Raw genomic sequence first — 17038 nt, forward strand, 5'->3', positions numbered from 1 at the left:
CTAACACCCTTTTTCTGCTTAAGGAAAGCTTCAAAAGTTAAAGTCCAGATAAGTGTAGGACAACTTAGCCTTTATTCCCTAGCATTTTGTCTTGTTTAATTTTAAATTCACTAATTTTTTAAATATTATTTGGTGTGGTCCATTTTTTTAATTGTTCCTTTTCCACTAAAAACAAATTTCAAGAATATGTTACAGCTAAACCATACAAATTAATAAATATAAAAGAAATGTGTTAAGCATATAGGGATATTGTTCCATATAATCATTACTATCTTTTTCAAAATTGAGTAGTTAAACTAGGAAAAAGAATGAGGAATTCAAATATTATATTGTAGTCTTTCGAAAGATAAAAGTCGTCAGCTCGATGCACTAAGCTAAAAAAGTTAGATTATAAATATTTATTGTGCGCAGTTATATTTTATATTTTTGCGAGAAGTTATTTTTACGATTTAAACGGATAAATTCTTGATCACATGAAAATAAATTATTGTGTTACGTCAGGTTCGTACAATAGTATTTCACTAAAAACTTAAAAAGGATAATAATAAAAAATGACTAAGTTGGTTTTGATTTGTTTTTTTTGTGCTAAGGTTTGCTTAACAAGAGGGGAAGTTCATTCTCTTAATTCAAACTCAATTTGTTTTCTTTATATAAGTAAATGTACACTTCAAATAGCTACAATTATTACAAACTCTTCTACACATCTTATTTCTTTCTTTAGTACCTTTTAAGTTCAAGAATTATACTATAGTTTGAAAGTCATAGAAAATAAAAATGTCAGGCTTTTATGAAGTTTGTGGTGAGGAACTTTTTCATGTTCATCCTGATCCTGTTATCTTGGAACTCAATAATTTGCAGAACCAACTCAAAGGTTAAAAAAACTATTTTTAGATTTCATTTTTCTGTTGTGGTTCTTGATTAAATGTTATGCTAGTAGGTGTTTTTCCTATTGCCATGAAAGTTTTGTGTATTTATCCTGGTGCATTAAGCTTCCGCTAGGCAAGGGTATGGAGAATTGACCGAATCACATTAAGTCTTGTGTACATAGGCTTACCTTGCCTATTTTCACAAGAGGTTGTTTCCGTAGCTTGAACCTGTGACCACCTGATCACATGTCAGTAACTTTTACCTTTGCGTCAAGGCTCCCCTTCATGCTTCATATGTAACGGATGGTAAAAAGTTATCGCCATGTAACCAGGAGGTTACGGGTTCAAATCGCGAAAACAAACTCTGGTAAAAATGAAAGGTTAGGTTACTTACATAGACATATTGTGGTCCAGCATTTCCTCAGACCCTATGCATAGCGGGAGCTTGGTAGACCAAAGTGCCTCTTTTTTGTCTTATCTTAATATCTAACATGTTTAATAGATGATTTTTTAAAATTAAAAAAAATATTAATTACTTTCATAGTTGGATTGATTTGGACATATGATCAATAACTATAGTTTCTAGAGGAGTCAACAACTCTGCCTAAGATGTTAAAAACAAGCTTTACATCATCCTGTTTACCAAAAAGCTTTCAAATTTAGATATGTGGGAACATGTTTGATGATCTCTTTTTCATGATCTTGTCAAACAAAGAGACAAGGTTTCTGTTATTAGCTATGTTGTTCGGACTCTCCAAAAACGTTGTCAACTTGTCATATATATGTCAAGTCCTAAAAAGATGCACTACTTTTGAAGAATCTAACATGTACCTGGTGTTAGTTTTGAAATGTCCGAGCAACATGATGGAACTTTCAATCAGCAGGCAAAAACAATTGAAAATTTAAGAATCAAGAATTGAGTATATTCTAAGTTTGTTCTGATTGTCTGTCCAGCTTGTGTTAAAAATAGGCCAAATAATCATCTGCTGATAAAATTCAGGTAGTCCTTGTTAGGCTAACACCGAAATGATCTTAGCGATTAGGTATGATGATGACATGACATGAGCTTAAATGATCGACCTCAACTTGTTTGGGACTGAGACATAGTTGTTGTTATTGAACCTTGCATTTTGGTATAAACATTACATTTCGGGCTGTAGTATATCAACTTTTTGGTAACTGGCTTTTCTGAAGCTTCGACGTGTATATGTGCATGCCTGTAACATGCTACGGATATATATAAGAGCGGAATCCAGCTATTAAATTTCAATTCTTGATGTGAATTTCATCAGAGAAGGATCGAGAACTTGGAGCAGCGGTAAGTGAAATTAAGGCTCTGAAAGCATCTGAAGTCCTCAAAGACAAGGCTCTTGAAGAGGTACTCTCAACTCAATTGGATTTGCTATTTTTGCATACATTTGCTTATTATAGTTTAGCTATTATATCGTTTGGTAATGAAATTCCCATTTTTCACAGCTCGGAAATGAATTTCAAAGATTGGAAGGAAAGCTGAAAATTGGTGAAGATGTAGTTGAACAAAAGGTATGTAATGTCATTTCATCGTTCGTGTAAAAGGTAATGCTATTCAAAAGCAACCACTTCTTTACTCAAAAAGGGCACGTCAAAATGCAGAATCTTGATATCAAACGACTTGTTAACGAGAAGAAAGAAGCACTGGCTGCACAGCATGCTGCTGAAGCAACTCTTAGAAGAGTATACGCAGATCAGAAAGACGATGATGCTCCTCCTCTCGAGTCCATTATTGCTCCACTCGAGGCAGAGATTAAGATGTACAAGAATGAGGTACTTAAAAATTGATAAAAACACATTCCAAGTACTTTGGCAAGCATTAACTTGTTTTCTTTGGCGAATTCATTAGATTGCAGCATTACAGGAGGATACAAGGTCATTGGAAAGACACACGAGGTCTAAAGAAGCCGCGTTGCTTGAAGCAGAACGAATTCTAAAAAGTGCTTTAGAAAGAGCATTGATAGTAGAAGAGATTCAAAATCAGAACTTTGAACTAAGAAGACAGATTGAAATCTTCCAGGTAGGAGTTTCAACCGGAAAATTACAATAGACGGTGGACTCCCTTCACTTTTTTGTGTATTTCCTTCTTTTACATCTTGAATTCCCCTAGTGAAAATTTTGGCTACGCCGTTCCTCTCAATGCAGGAGGAAAACAAAATACTTGATAAGACGAACCGTCAAAAGATTCTTGAGGTGGAAAAGCTTAGTCAAACGATTATAGAGCTTGAGGAGGCCATTCTTGCTGGAGGAGCAGCAGCTAATACACTTCGTGACTACAAACGAAGAATATCTGAATTACAAGTAAAAAAACATCTAGACACATATTTAATAATGCTACTAGACGTACGACTATGTTATAGATCATAAAGGCCTGAGAATAGTTTTTCCGAATCTTGTAGGAGGAAAAGAGGACATTGGAAAGGGAACTATCAAGAGTTAAGGTTTCAGCTAACCGAGTAGCAACTGTCGTGGCAAATGAGTGGAAAGATGAAAATGACAAAGTTATGCCTGTAAAACAATGGCTAGAAGAAAGAAGGCTGTTGCAGGTTACTAAAGCAAGATATTGCGCGACTTAAGGAGACATTTGGACATAGACCAACCTTTCAAACATTTTCCACTCAAAAAACTTCAACCAGTTCTCAAGTGAAATGAATGTCCAAACAGAAATTCGACTTCAAAAAACTCTTTTTACCAAACTTCCATGTCCAAACGCCTACTAAATAAGTATTTTTGATCATAACTTATCTGTTAGACTTACTGAGATACTTTTTTACCTATATGTTATAGGCGGAGATGCAACGATTGAGAGACAAATTAAGCATATCAGAGCGAACAGCGAAGGCAGAAGCACAACTCAAGGTGAGGTTTTCAATTGGCATACACTACGCGATCCTTGAAACTAACTTCATCTGTTTTCCACTCATCTGGTAAAAATTTTTGCTATAGGATAAGCTAAAACTAAGGCTCAAAACACTCGAAGAAGGTCTGAAGCAAGCGTTCAATCCTAATGGATCGACAAAACCTCAAAAGACTAAACACTATCTTGGAAATAGCTTGGTAAAAAAGAGTTTATGGACTTCTCAAAATAAGATCATTGGCAGTACTGTTGGAAAGGAAAACGCAGAAACGAAGGAGAATTCCATTATGGATATAAACAGCAAAGAAACCATAGACGCGCATAAGATAAAGAATGGAGGAGGTGATCAGGATGAAATTAAGACTAATGGATGCAGCCAGAGCGTAAACGATGATATAGTATCTGGTTTTTTGTATGACAAGCTACAGAAAGAAGTTATCTGTTTGAGGAAATTTTGTGAGACAAAAGAGTCTGCTTTGAATACTAAAGATGAAGAAATTAAGGTGAAATATTACCATAAAACAGAAGTCTTTACACACGTTTATCGTCTTCTTTTTATCAGTTTGATCAATCTGTTTGATTTTTACAGATACTAACAAAGAAGATCGAGACATTGTCAAAAGCTATAGAAGTTGAAGCAAGAAAACGAAAAGTGAAGCAACAAGGTCAGTATATCCTTTATCATCATTTTTGCTATGTTGCTAGGATCCTCCAAAAATGTCACTACATATATGTCAGATCATCCAAACATTTAGCATGTTCGGAAGATCTGACAAGGGCTCAGCTACATTTTTGAAGGATCCGAGCAACATATATTTTTCATACACTGTCATTAGACCATACTAATTTTGAAGATGATCTATATTTGAATTAGGATCATGAGAATATCTTGAAGATTCACGTAAAAAAAGGGCAGCTCGGTGCACTAAGCTCCTGCTATGCGTGGGGCACTATGAATCTTGAAGATACATGTAATGGAACAAAAAAGTGAAGCTACTCCCTTGGTTTTCATCAGTCTGATTCTTACATTTCTTGTATATATATACAAAGAATGAATAGTGATTGATCAAAGGAATAAGATTCAATTGATTTGTTATGTGTAAAGTGAGTGATTAGCTCTGTCACAGCTGAACTGTAACAATTTTTTTGTTTTTGCTTCTTATTTGTATAGTAAGAATAATTGGAAGTTTGAACTCGTAACCCTCAACACCTCAAACGTATGGTGCGTGGACAATATAACATGAGGATTCAATATTGTGTAAATAATCAAGAATTTGGATAGGTTTGGCTTTGATACCATTTTAAGAGATGTTGAGTCGAACTCTACCCTCAAAGCTACTCATGAGTTGAAATCACGTAATACCATATAAGGAGACAACAGTTCATTCCCTCAAATATCACAAGACACTTAACATAAATCATGATAGCTTCCATCACTTCTTAAGAGTAAATTCAATACTGAAATTTCTTAACGATACAATAATGTCATTATATTAACAGGTTGACAATTGTGCCACAACTCGGTGCACTAGGGTCTATTATACGCAGGGTCCGACCAAAAAGGTTTATTATATGCAGTCTTACTCTGTAATTTCTGCAGGAAGCTGCACAACTAAAGATGAGCCTTATGTCAAAGAGAAGCGAAAATTTGACTTTGTGAATATATATTATTATTTCAAACACGTTGACAAGGCGCACAATTAAAAAAAAAAAGACATATTACATAGACGGGATAGACTTTGTTCTCAACTTACAACTAAATACTCCAACTTTGAAAATGCACATCTAAACACCTTAACTCATCCTCACTGTTTCTTGTGGATACCAGAGTTGAGGTAACATACAAATTTTGAAGATGTCTAAATGATCATTTTGTAAGTCAGCACATAAATCGTTATGCTCCTAGAGAGACATATATACATAGGAATGTTCCATTTATGGATTTCTCCCTTTCCAAAATATAATGTGAAGAAATCAAGAAACACAACTAGCCAACTTTGCACCTATATTGAATCTCATCTTCTTTTTATAACAACTTTACTCCTAAAACTAGTCAAATTTGGAAATTATTAGGGTTGACTACAATCAAATATGTGTCTAGACAACCTCAATCGGAGATTTGAACATTTCAACATGTTCATATCACCGAGGTACGTGATGGGATGGATTAGATCCCTCCATTTTAATCAGAGGTCTCGGATTTCATCCCTAGAAATGAAGAAACTCTGATTAGTTGGCATTGAGACGTAGTTGTTGTTGTTGTTACAATTCCGGAATAGTATCTAAAGAAGGCTTCCATCTTTTACAAGACTCAGTTACTCTCAAAGATTGATCAATTGGAATTCGTCCAAATTGAAGCTCTTTAACATTATTCACAAGAACTTCCAATTGTTGCTTTGATAACACAATCTTGATTCTTTGACTATTCTTGCAATCATCATTCTTTTCATTTTGTTGATGAATTACTTGTTGAATAACATAATATTGCATCTCTTTTTCATCACATCTAATCAATTTTTGATCATTGGATATATCATTTTCTTGATTATTCAAAGATGGAGATAGTAATAATGTATCAATACAATTTCCCATGATTAATTGCATGAAAATTGAAGGGGGGAGAAATTATGAGTTATTTTACAAAGGACTATCTATATTTATAGTGATGACCTAGTGATAAAATAATATTCAAACGTGCAGACCACCTTTAATTAAGAGCAACTTTACACTAATAAAAAAAATTGTGCAACCATGCATATTTAAATTTCAAGGACAAGAAAGAGTGAATTATGTTATGTTATTATATGTGAATGGAATAAAGAGCTCATCAAGAGTCACTTCTCGAGACAGTGACGAAATCAAAAATTTTAGAAGGGATAATGTCCAAGTACTCCCTCAATCTATGCCCGAAATTCCAGAGACACACTTATACTATACTAAGGTCCTATTACCCCTGAACTTATTTTATTAATAATTTTTTACCCATTTTTGACCTACGTGGCACTATCTTGTGGGTTCAATGATGGTTGATTTTTTTTTTCAAACTAGTGCCACGTAGGCAAAAAAGGGTAGAAAATTACTAAGTTCAGGAAGGTAATAGGACCTTAGTATAGTATAAGTGTGTCTCTGGAATTTCGGGCATAGGTTGAGGGGTATTGTGCATTATCCCATTTTAGAAATATAAAATAATAAATATATGAATAAATAAGTATTTATTTTAACTTTTTACCTATTCATACACAATTCCAGCAAAGGGTTGTTAATCGACAACCCTTTGAAGGTTGAGTTGGATACGAGATTTAATTTAATTAGTTTAATTTTTAAGGTCTTTAATGTTGAATATATTCAACTAAAATTTAACATTTTAGTTCTATTGACTTTTACCCGTTCGATTTTACTTATTCCTTATATATAAAAAAAATATATATATATTTTAATTTATTTATTTTAATAAATTAAAAAAGGTTTGTTTTTCCTTCATATTAAAAAAATATTTAGGTTAATTTAGTAAAATACACCCTTCCTAGGCTTTCCTCATCCTTTTTTGCTCCTTCCATCACTCGAACTCATAATATTGAAAGTGAGACGCTTATCATTCGAACAACTTGATGTCTAATTTAAAAAAATTTAAAAGTATATTAGGCCAACAGAAGACAAATAATATTATAATTTAAAAAAACTAGAATAATATTATTCATTATATAAAAGTTAACCTAACCAAAGTCAGAGGCCTGAATATTCTCTAAATGTTATACCTAATGAGAACATGAAAATTCGAAGGTCAATTCCATGTCGGTGCTAAAAATGAGGGACACACAATAAAAAATAATAGCATTATCCTTTATCCACACTATGGTTGATCTTTTCATCGTATTATAATATAGAGGCGGAGTCAGAATTTTAATTATATTTATATTAAATTTAATATAATTAAAAAATTATGAGTTAAATTTAAATTTATAGAAAATCAAAGAAAATAGATAAACTTAAGAGTAAAATCTTACGCCCACCCATCAATCAAGTGCTACCTTACATTTTTCTATCTATTTTTCAAATTTGATCCATTATCAAAAATTTTGATTCCGCCACTAACGAAATAAATCATAGAGTAACGAATAAAACAACGATAGAAACAACATTGGTGTACATGTATGGAGAACAAAGTGGGAAATAAACAAATAATCAAAGATATATTATACCACAAAGTATTATTTTAAAAAGAGCAATGATTAGTGAAGTGCTTTCTTTAATCAAATTGTATAATCAATTACTAATAAGTACTATATAATAAGACGGTTCACCATCCATCTGGTCACCTACTTATTATTCTTTATGCACTTTTTATCATTAAAATAAAAACTATATACCTTGTATACATCGAATATGGTACTATTATTAATGAACACAGTAATAATATAGAAAATAGACATCCATATGGAGCCCAAAACTTTGTTCTGGGCTCTTTTGAAAGCCCAATAATGAAGTACTAAGTAGGGCCACAATTACATAATTGTGCATCCTTGACCATCTTCTTCATTATAGTAATCATTGTTTCCGTAATAACCCTTTCCATAGCTAGATGGGCCCGGGCCGGGCCCATATCCATACGAGTAGTTACCGTAGTATGGGGCGGGTTGTGGGGGTACGGGTGTTCCATAATATTGATAACACGGGCCACCGGTATAATGGCATTGCCCACAGCCACAACTTGGCATTACCTGGGGGTATCCGTGGACCGGAGGCATCATCATTATTGGTTCGGATATCCATGGGGTTGCCACCATTGCAGATGTTGGACCGTCCTTGGGCTTTTCTGGATCTTTTGTTTTGTCCTTGGGCTTATCAATTACAGTGGGTTTTTCTTGCCCTTTGGGCTTTTCGGGCTCTTTCGCTTTGTCCTTGAGCTTTTCGGGCTCCTTTGCTTTTTCTTTGGGCTTTTCGGGCTCCTTGGGCGTTTCAAAAGTGACAACCTTGGGTTTCTTCTCTGGTTCTTTGGGCTTTTCGGGCTTTTCCTTGGGCTTTTCGGGCTCCTTGGGCTTTTCAGGAGCTTTGAGCTTTAAGGGCTCTTTGATCTCAATGCTCTTGATTGCTTTTCCTCCTTTACAACACAATTTGTCGCGAATCCGTTCAGGACTGCAACAAACTACAAGGATGGTGATAGTGTTGGCCTTCTCATCATACATTTGATCTCGAACCTCTGCAATTTAAATCATTTTAACATCAAATACAAAAGAAATATTTGGAAAAAAAAAAATAAACATTATCACATCACTCCGAAAAAAAATATCTATGAATAATTATTTGAAATTAGAATCTTGAAAATAAGACAGACAACGTTCTATGTAAAGGTGACTCACGAGGCATTTTGCAGAGAATTTTCTTGGCCTTCTTGTAGCAGCAGGGACACTGAAGATCAACCTTTAGCACCATTACAGTGGTCTATTGAGAAATTAAAAGAAAAAAATTGTAAGGTTATTTCCATTATTGGTAAAAAAAAATGTTCAAAACTTGAAAATTGTAGTGTGTTATACCTCTCCGGTCAAAGTTATCTAGATAATATTTGACTAGATACAAAATTTCAATCGAAGAAAAATTATGTTTTAAAATTTTGGAATTTAACTAAAATCATAGATGTTTTATGTGTCCATATATAATAGCTATCTTATTAGAGTAATAAGTTCAAATTATTCTTCAATAAGAATGAATTAGTACCCAAAAGTTACCCCTAAAGATTCCAAATAAATAACTTTGCCCTATGTTTCATTTTTGAAACAAGAATATCCTTATATTGTTAGCCAAGTAGTTCAAAAATACCCTCTATTCAAGTCTAAGTACCTCGAAAACTTTCTTTCTCACTACAATTGATTCGATAAAACAAGTGGAAAAATAGTCAATCTTACATTTAAACTGTCGAAATTGAACACTTACATCAAATATAAAGCGATAGATACTTTTTAGACAGACTAAAAAGAAAGTAAAACATATAAATTGAAACGACGAATAGGTAGTTACCTTCTCTTTGTGATCACCACCCATAGCTAAGAATTGAAACTAGAAATGAATTCCTTGTGATTATTTGAAAAGGAAAGAGAGAATGAAGGAGGAAAAAAAAAGGTGTGTGATATTAATAGTATGAAAGAAGGGAAAAGAGATAAGTGTGTGATGTGTGAAGTTAGGAGAAGAATTTGTTGAAATTTATGATATTGATTTGATTGTCTGGTGGCTAGCTAGTTGTTTGCTGACTATATACTCTTTGTTTGCATGTGCTGGATTTGATTGGCACACCTCACCTTTACTTTTTCTATATTATTTTTTTCAAACCTAAAGATATTGTATCATCTTAATATTCTCTCCGTTTAAAAAAGAATGACCTAATTTGACTAGTAACGGAGTTTGAGAAAAGAAATAAGACTTTTTAATCTTATGGTTTTAAATTAAATTTTTGTCAAATGTATCAAAATGTCATCTGATCTTGTGGTCTTAAACATGTCATGTGGAAAGCTAAAGTTAAAGTGTTGCCGAAAAAGAAAAAGAGTCATTCTTTTTTAAACAGACTAAAAATGAAATAGGATCATTTTTTTCCAAACGAAGGAAGTAGTAAGTAAGGATAATAACGAAGTCAGATAGAGTCAAGGGATTCGAATATACAGATTAGATACAGAGTCAGATAGAATTGAGGAATTTGAATGAAAAGAATAAGGATGGAGCCAGATAGAGCTGAGGAATTCGAGAATAGAATAGGAACGAAGCCAGATAGAGTTGAGGAAATTGAATGAATATTCCTTTTTTAGTGAAAAATGACATTATTTACATATAAGTAAAATTATATTTTACTTATACATACTAGTAAATAGTAAATATTGAATTCTTTCACTCTTTCCTGTATTTTCAATTTTAAATTTTTTAATTATTTTAGTGAAAATTTTGCTTGTGCCTTTAAATAGTAAATACTATAGTTAGTGATAATCACTTCTATACTAAGCACTTCTATGTGTTGGTAGTTGATTAAGTTATGGACACTTTATTTGACTATTTCTACCATGACAGATACTGAATAGTTTTATTCGTTAAAGTTTAAATTGAATTAAGAAAAATAATTTATCTATTGCATCTCATGTTAATTATCATATTTTTTATTTTTTAAGAATCAAATTAAGTAAACTTTGACCAATATATTTTTATGACTACCATATAGTTAATAAATTTTAATTATAAAATACTGAGTAAATCTAGTTCAATTTAGCTTCAGAATTCAGTCAAATTATTATTAAAGAAAGTCAAACGTGACAACTAATATGAGGTTGATGGAATAGTATATTTTGCTTCTATTCAAATGATGAATTATTAAAATTAAAGGTTATTTAATAATAAATTTGTAATAAAATTTGTAGCTAATTATTTTAACTTTTATAATATAAGAAAAAGTATAGAATAGAGTAGGAAGTGGTTTTAGTTTGGTTAGTGCAATAATGGAAGATGTACCCCACATGGCAGGTATGCTTAACCCATGTTATTTGTTCACTACTTTATATTGTGTCCCTTAATCATAAAAATTTGAATAAAACAATTTGATTCTACAAAGATTTTCAATATTTATTAATCATTATATTATCAAAATAAATTATATAACTAAAGTAATAATTGTAATGAAAAATAAACCTAATTCAATATTTACTATAGTCAGTGAAATTTAACATGTTGTAAAAGATTATACGTTTCTGTTTTATTGTTATTGATATTAGCCTTTATTTAATATTTATCAATTTCACATGTTATAGAAATTATTTTTTAAATTATATAATAGCGTAAAAAAGATACTTACATATTAACATGTACATGACATAATTCTTAGCTAAAAGGCTGGATGACTACGGATAAAAAATAAACAAGGTAAAATATCACTTATGAAATTTATTTTCTTATTTTTACTATGAAAAATATATTTTTAAAAATCCATAAAAAGAATTAACTTTTTGAGATAAATTTTTTATAAAACGATTTTTTTTGGAATCAATTATTTTTTCCCTCCTATATAAATTCCAAATAAACTGTCATTCTCCTTCATCCAACACCAAGATTCATCTAGTGGTTTTTATTGGTTTGAAGATTAAAAGATACTTTCTCCGTTCGAAATTATTTGTTATGTTGCGATTGTCGTAACTAATTTTCAAAAGTAAATTAGATTACATTAATTTAATATTTTAAATAAAAAAATTAAATATTCTAAAACTATATGAAAAGAATTATAAATTACAATTTTTTGCATATTAATATGATGAAAAAATATATGTTAAAATGTTAGTTAAAATTTTTATAGTTTGATTCTAAAAATAGAAATCATGACAAACAATACCGGACGAAGGAGGTATTAACGTATAATTTATATGTGACCATAGGAGTTTCAATATTAGACTTCTCTTCCATATTTATGATAATAACCCAAGAGAAATGATTAGGACATTTGGGCCCCTATTGTTTAGCCATTCAAACACTTGGAAAATCCAAATTCTAGACCCCTACATCATACAAAATTCTAGAATATTGTACCCATTAAATAATCAATAGAAAGTCTATAGGGACTGATAGGAGATCATAAATAATTAGTGACGGAATTAAAAATTTATTAGATAATTATGATAAAATGTAAAAGCATTATATCTATAACGAAAGTTATTCAGTTGGATTTCTATTCTTGTTTATCATTTTACCAAATATATTAATAATTTTTTTAAAATAAATTATTTTTATGCATCGATAGCACATGTTTTTTTCATTTTTTTATGAAGTTAATTAAAGTGATGTACAATAACATGACATTAATATGTTAGCTATGCACATCCTTGTCTGATTTCTAAAAAAAGATGGTAAAACGTTATTAAAGCTAGGTCACTCAAATAACGTGGTGGTTGGCTCTTTTTTTTTTTTAATAAATTTTTGATAGTTTGATATTTATTGATTCGATTAGTTTAGATTTTTATCATATAAAATTTAGTAACAGACGTATTTGTATATTATAATAATATATCTAATATAATTTTATGAGCGAGTTGATTTGAAAAAATGATACGTATTTTGACCTTATATATTCTTATTTTGTATAAGTAGAAATGTTATTTTCAATTAACTCTAGACTTAAATAACATATAAGCAAAATTTAAAAGAAAAACACAATAATGAAAAAGTCATACTAAATATAATCGAGAAAGAACAAAAATAATAAAAAAATAATATAATAATCAAACAAATAAAATAAATATTTTCCTATATAAAAAAAAGTATTCTTATAACTCAAATTTAAAATATCTAATTAAACGTCGAAAGTTAAATCCCCTCCCCCCCCCACACACAAGAGGCCACAACCTCCTTTTCACCAAATGAGCCTATTTCAGTATTTACAATCAACAAATTAAAAATACAAATCTTCTAATAAATTATCATACCTAACATATATAACAAATTTAACCAAAGACGTTTTTCTATTTTAATGTATACAGGTGAGTAATTGAAATGCATGAAATTATGCCACGTAATGCATTAGGAAACTATCCTATTCAAACTAAACAACTTTTTTTTTTATTTTCATGTTTAATGTTTATTCAAAAATCGAATTAATTTATATTTATATCTAAAAAATTCACAGAAAAAATAAAATACTCTACTTAAGATGATTTTAAATTTAATATTTAAATTCGAAACCTAAAATGATATGCACCATTCCACCGGAATCTTTAGTGGTTAAACTAACTATTTTCATACCTACTTTGAATTTAATTTTTTAAATCATAAAAGATGAAAATTATCATATATATATATATACACACACAACAACCTAATGAATAATTAAGGTGAATCTTAAAAAGTACTACTCTAAAATATTGTTAACAAGGTGTATGAATATTTTTTTCCCACCCCTTTTGGTTGGCAATTTACTTTAAATTTGGTGTATGCATCTCTTTACTAAAATATTTATTTTGTAGTTTATAATTAAAAATATATATTATTAAAAATGTATATTATTAAATTCATAATATATCACAAATAAAATCTAAGAAAGGTAAGATGAACACAAACAGTATCTAATACTTTGTTTCTAAAATTCTAACAGACTCTTGATTGAAATTTCTTTTAATCGAAGCAGAAAATAAATATTACAATTAATCAAATAATAAGATACGAAATAAATATCGTAAAAAAATTTAAAAAATTATTAGACCATTTTTCTTAAATTTGGTCCAACTTGTGTTTCTAACATTTGACTAACAATTTATTATTTTCTGTCGGTGCGTCTGCATCTAAAATTACTTTTTATTTTCTTTTTGTTTTTATTTTCCTTTATCAACCCAAGTTCAATGATTGGTACATGACCAGAATTTTTCACTTACTGTTCTAATTATCAAAATCTAAAAAAATAATCAAAATTTTGATATGAACATCGTCGCTAAATAATTCATAACTAATATAATTTTACGATAATTTATTGTTGACTCAACACTAAATAAGATTAATATTTAATGACAATGTTCATCTCCAACTAGCTAGAATCAAACTTTTCCTAAGATTCATAACTACAATTTATTTTTTACACCTTTTTCTTTATTATTTAAAAAAAAAAGTCACCAAATCTACAAGTAATCGTAATTAAAATAATTATAATGATCAATAAAGTAAAAAGATGTTTCGTAATTAATAATTGTTCTTGGGAAGGTTGTTAGGGAAATGGGCCAACTATTTTTTTTGTCAACTAAATCCCTTTGCTTGGAAACAAAGGAAAGATTTATGTTATAAAAAATTATTTTCATTAAAGATTTAAATTTGTCGTAAAATTGAGATTATTTCGTTTCCTTCCTTATTAAAGAGGGGCTCGGGGAATGTTTGGAAGGTCACATTATGTTGTAAAATGTGTATGTAATTGGATGTTATAACATAGTTTAGCTACTAGCTAAGTAACTAACTTGATCAATATAATATAGAATTTAAAATGAATATTCATCATAAAAATGGTCTAGACTTTCGAAAAGATAAAAATGTAGAATGATGGACGTTTTGTATAAGGAAAATATTAGACATTAGTAGATAAATTAGAAAATAAATAAATAAAGAAGCACTAGTACTCTACTATACAATTCTCAAGGGTAAAAAGGGAATTCTAGTACAATCACACTATGAAAACAAAACAAATTATATTTTTATAAACAAACATGACATGATAAATCCTATCATAATTATATTATGAAAACCAAATTAATGATTATAATTACTATATTATATAATTATATTGTTAGGGTAGTGAATTTGGTGGCAAATACTATTGGGCCATGTGATAGAAGGCCCATTAGGACCATGTACAAAGCCCAAAATAGGGGAGACACAAAGATAAGAAAGTGTTTTGTCCAATTTTATGGGATTCCCTCTTTATTTAACCATATTTAATTGGACACATATTGTAAATTGTTAGTTTAATTATATTATGAGTAATAAAGCAATATTTAAATAACAACATACTACATAAACATATCCTTTAATTTAACGTTAGCAGACATTTATATATATCATTCAATTTCTGATGTATATAAGTAAATATTTAAACTTATATAAAGTTAAATAAATAGTGTCATGACTATCAACCAATAAGTTTCATTAGACCAACATCGATATGCAAAATAAACTACAGAAGTGTTAATTCAACTAACTTGACACATTTTCAGATCCATAGGTTAAAGAGCATCTAACACAAATCAAACTTTTTATATCTTTAATTTCATTGTTTATTTAAAGAAGAAATGAAACAAATACTATACTACAACAACATAGCTACTTTTCTTTGTCCTCTTAAAAGACTCCTTGCTAGCACACATCTCGACTCTAAAATCAATCAACAAGTTCCACTAGATCAACATCTTATGTAACATAAACTACAAAACAATTTCATTTCTATCTACCATGTATCGACTAACTTAACAAATTATCCATAGGTTAAAGAACTTTCGATGTAAAACAACGTTTCATATCTTCAATTCCATTATTTTAAGAAAAAAAATTGAAACAAATACTATACTACAACGATATATCTCCTTTTATTTATCCTCTTCAAAACTCTTACCTAGCATCACACCTAACCACAGACGCACACCCACACCACACGGTGGGGGTGCACGTACACCCGATAACTTCCGAAAAATATCATATGTGTATATGTATATTTATTTTGAAAAAATGATAGATAAGTAACAGTGCACCCATAAAAAACATAGAAGTATCTTAGTGCAATTGGTAAAAGCTAGAGTTACCAACCTCTAGACCAGTGTTTGAATTCCACTTAAGCCTATTGTTATTTTAAGTTTAGCTTAGACCTTATATTTGAGCTATATTTATATTGGTACACCCAAAGCCTTTAAATTCTGGTTCGCCTCTGCCTAACCAACATCGTATGTAAAATAAATAACAAGTTAACCTAAATTAAAGAACATCCAACATAAATTAACCTTCCATATCTTTAAGAAAAGAATATTCAAATTAAAACATTTTAATTATAAAAGTACAAATCTTTGAAATGGAATTTTAGGGTACATAACATATCCAACACGTCAGCAGTAGTAATTATTATATCTACTAGAAAAATCAATAGGGAAAAAAAACATGGTGTTTAATAGGAACAGTATAAATATTGACCCAAAAAATAAAAGAGGACTGATAGTAAAATATTGTGAAGGACAACATATAATGAGAGGCTGAGTCAGCAATTATGACCACTGTACTATTTGTCTCTGTATTATATCCTGCAATTAATAAGCTATTGGTCGATATATCTGATACGGAAAAAAATATTTTTTTAAAAGAATTAATTTTTATTTTTTATATCGTATTCTTTGATATATATGTGTGTGATGCTTTTTTTCTAAAAAATGATAAATTAAAATGTGTAGAAAAGAATTCTTAGATATTTATGTGAATCAGTTAAAAAGAAAGGATGACACATAAATAAGGCAGAGGTATTTTTACGTATTTATATATAATATAGACAAATACAACAAAAGACGGAGCAGGAGTTTGAGGGCGGTGAGGTGGGCAATGGGGCAGAGGCGGAGCGATACAATTAATGTAAAATACATTTATAAATCTTGTTTTTCCTACTTCTATTAAAAAATAGAAATTGAAAAACGTTTATTCAAAAATGTTTTCTTCCATATCAAACATGAACGATGCGCTATACCATTTGCATTTGCCGTGGGTAAAACTTATGTACACGCAATGTTTATACTAAATTAGTTTAGGTTATTATGGTCAA

General features: G+C 30.1%; 2 protein-coding genes across 2 annotated transcripts; one reads left to right on the forward strand and one right to left on the reverse strand.

Annotated features, from left to right (window-relative positions):
- Positions 1-557: 557 nt before the first annotated feature.
- Positions 558-4953, forward strand: LOC101258246 (microtubule-associated protein 70-5-like). The gene is made up of 11 exons (XM_004236609.5): positions 558-871; positions 2159-2244; positions 2343-2408; positions 2499-2669; positions 2746-2916; positions 3042-3197; positions 3296-3442; positions 3684-3755; positions 3843-4256; positions 4343-4418; positions 4628-4953. The coding sequence occupies exons 1-11, from the start codon at positions 775-777 to the stop codon at positions 4633-4635; spliced, it is 1464 nt and encodes a 487-aa protein (XP_004236657.1). The 5' UTR covers positions 558-774; the 3' UTR covers positions 4636-4953.
- A 3029-nt stretch (positions 4954-7982) lies between these two features.
- Positions 7983-10049, reverse strand: LOC101257948 (protein PYRICULARIA ORYZAE RESISTANCE 21). The gene is made up of 3 exons (XM_004236608.4): positions 9766-10049; positions 9111-9192; positions 7983-8950 (listed from the first exon to the last, which is right to left on the reverse strand). Exons 1-3 carry the CDS (start codon positions 9787-9789, stop codon positions 8256-8258), a joined length of 801 nt encoding a protein of 266 aa, XP_004236656.1. The 5' UTR covers positions 9790-10049; the 3' UTR covers positions 7983-8255.
- Positions 10050-17038: the final 6989 nt, after the last annotated feature.

The sequence above is a fragment of the Solanum lycopersicum genome, chromosome 4, assembly GCF_036512215.1.
Source record: "Solanum lycopersicum chromosome 4, SLM_r2.1".
NCBI classification, from domain to species: Eukaryota; Viridiplantae; Streptophyta; class Magnoliopsida; order Solanales; family Solanaceae; genus Solanum; species Solanum lycopersicum.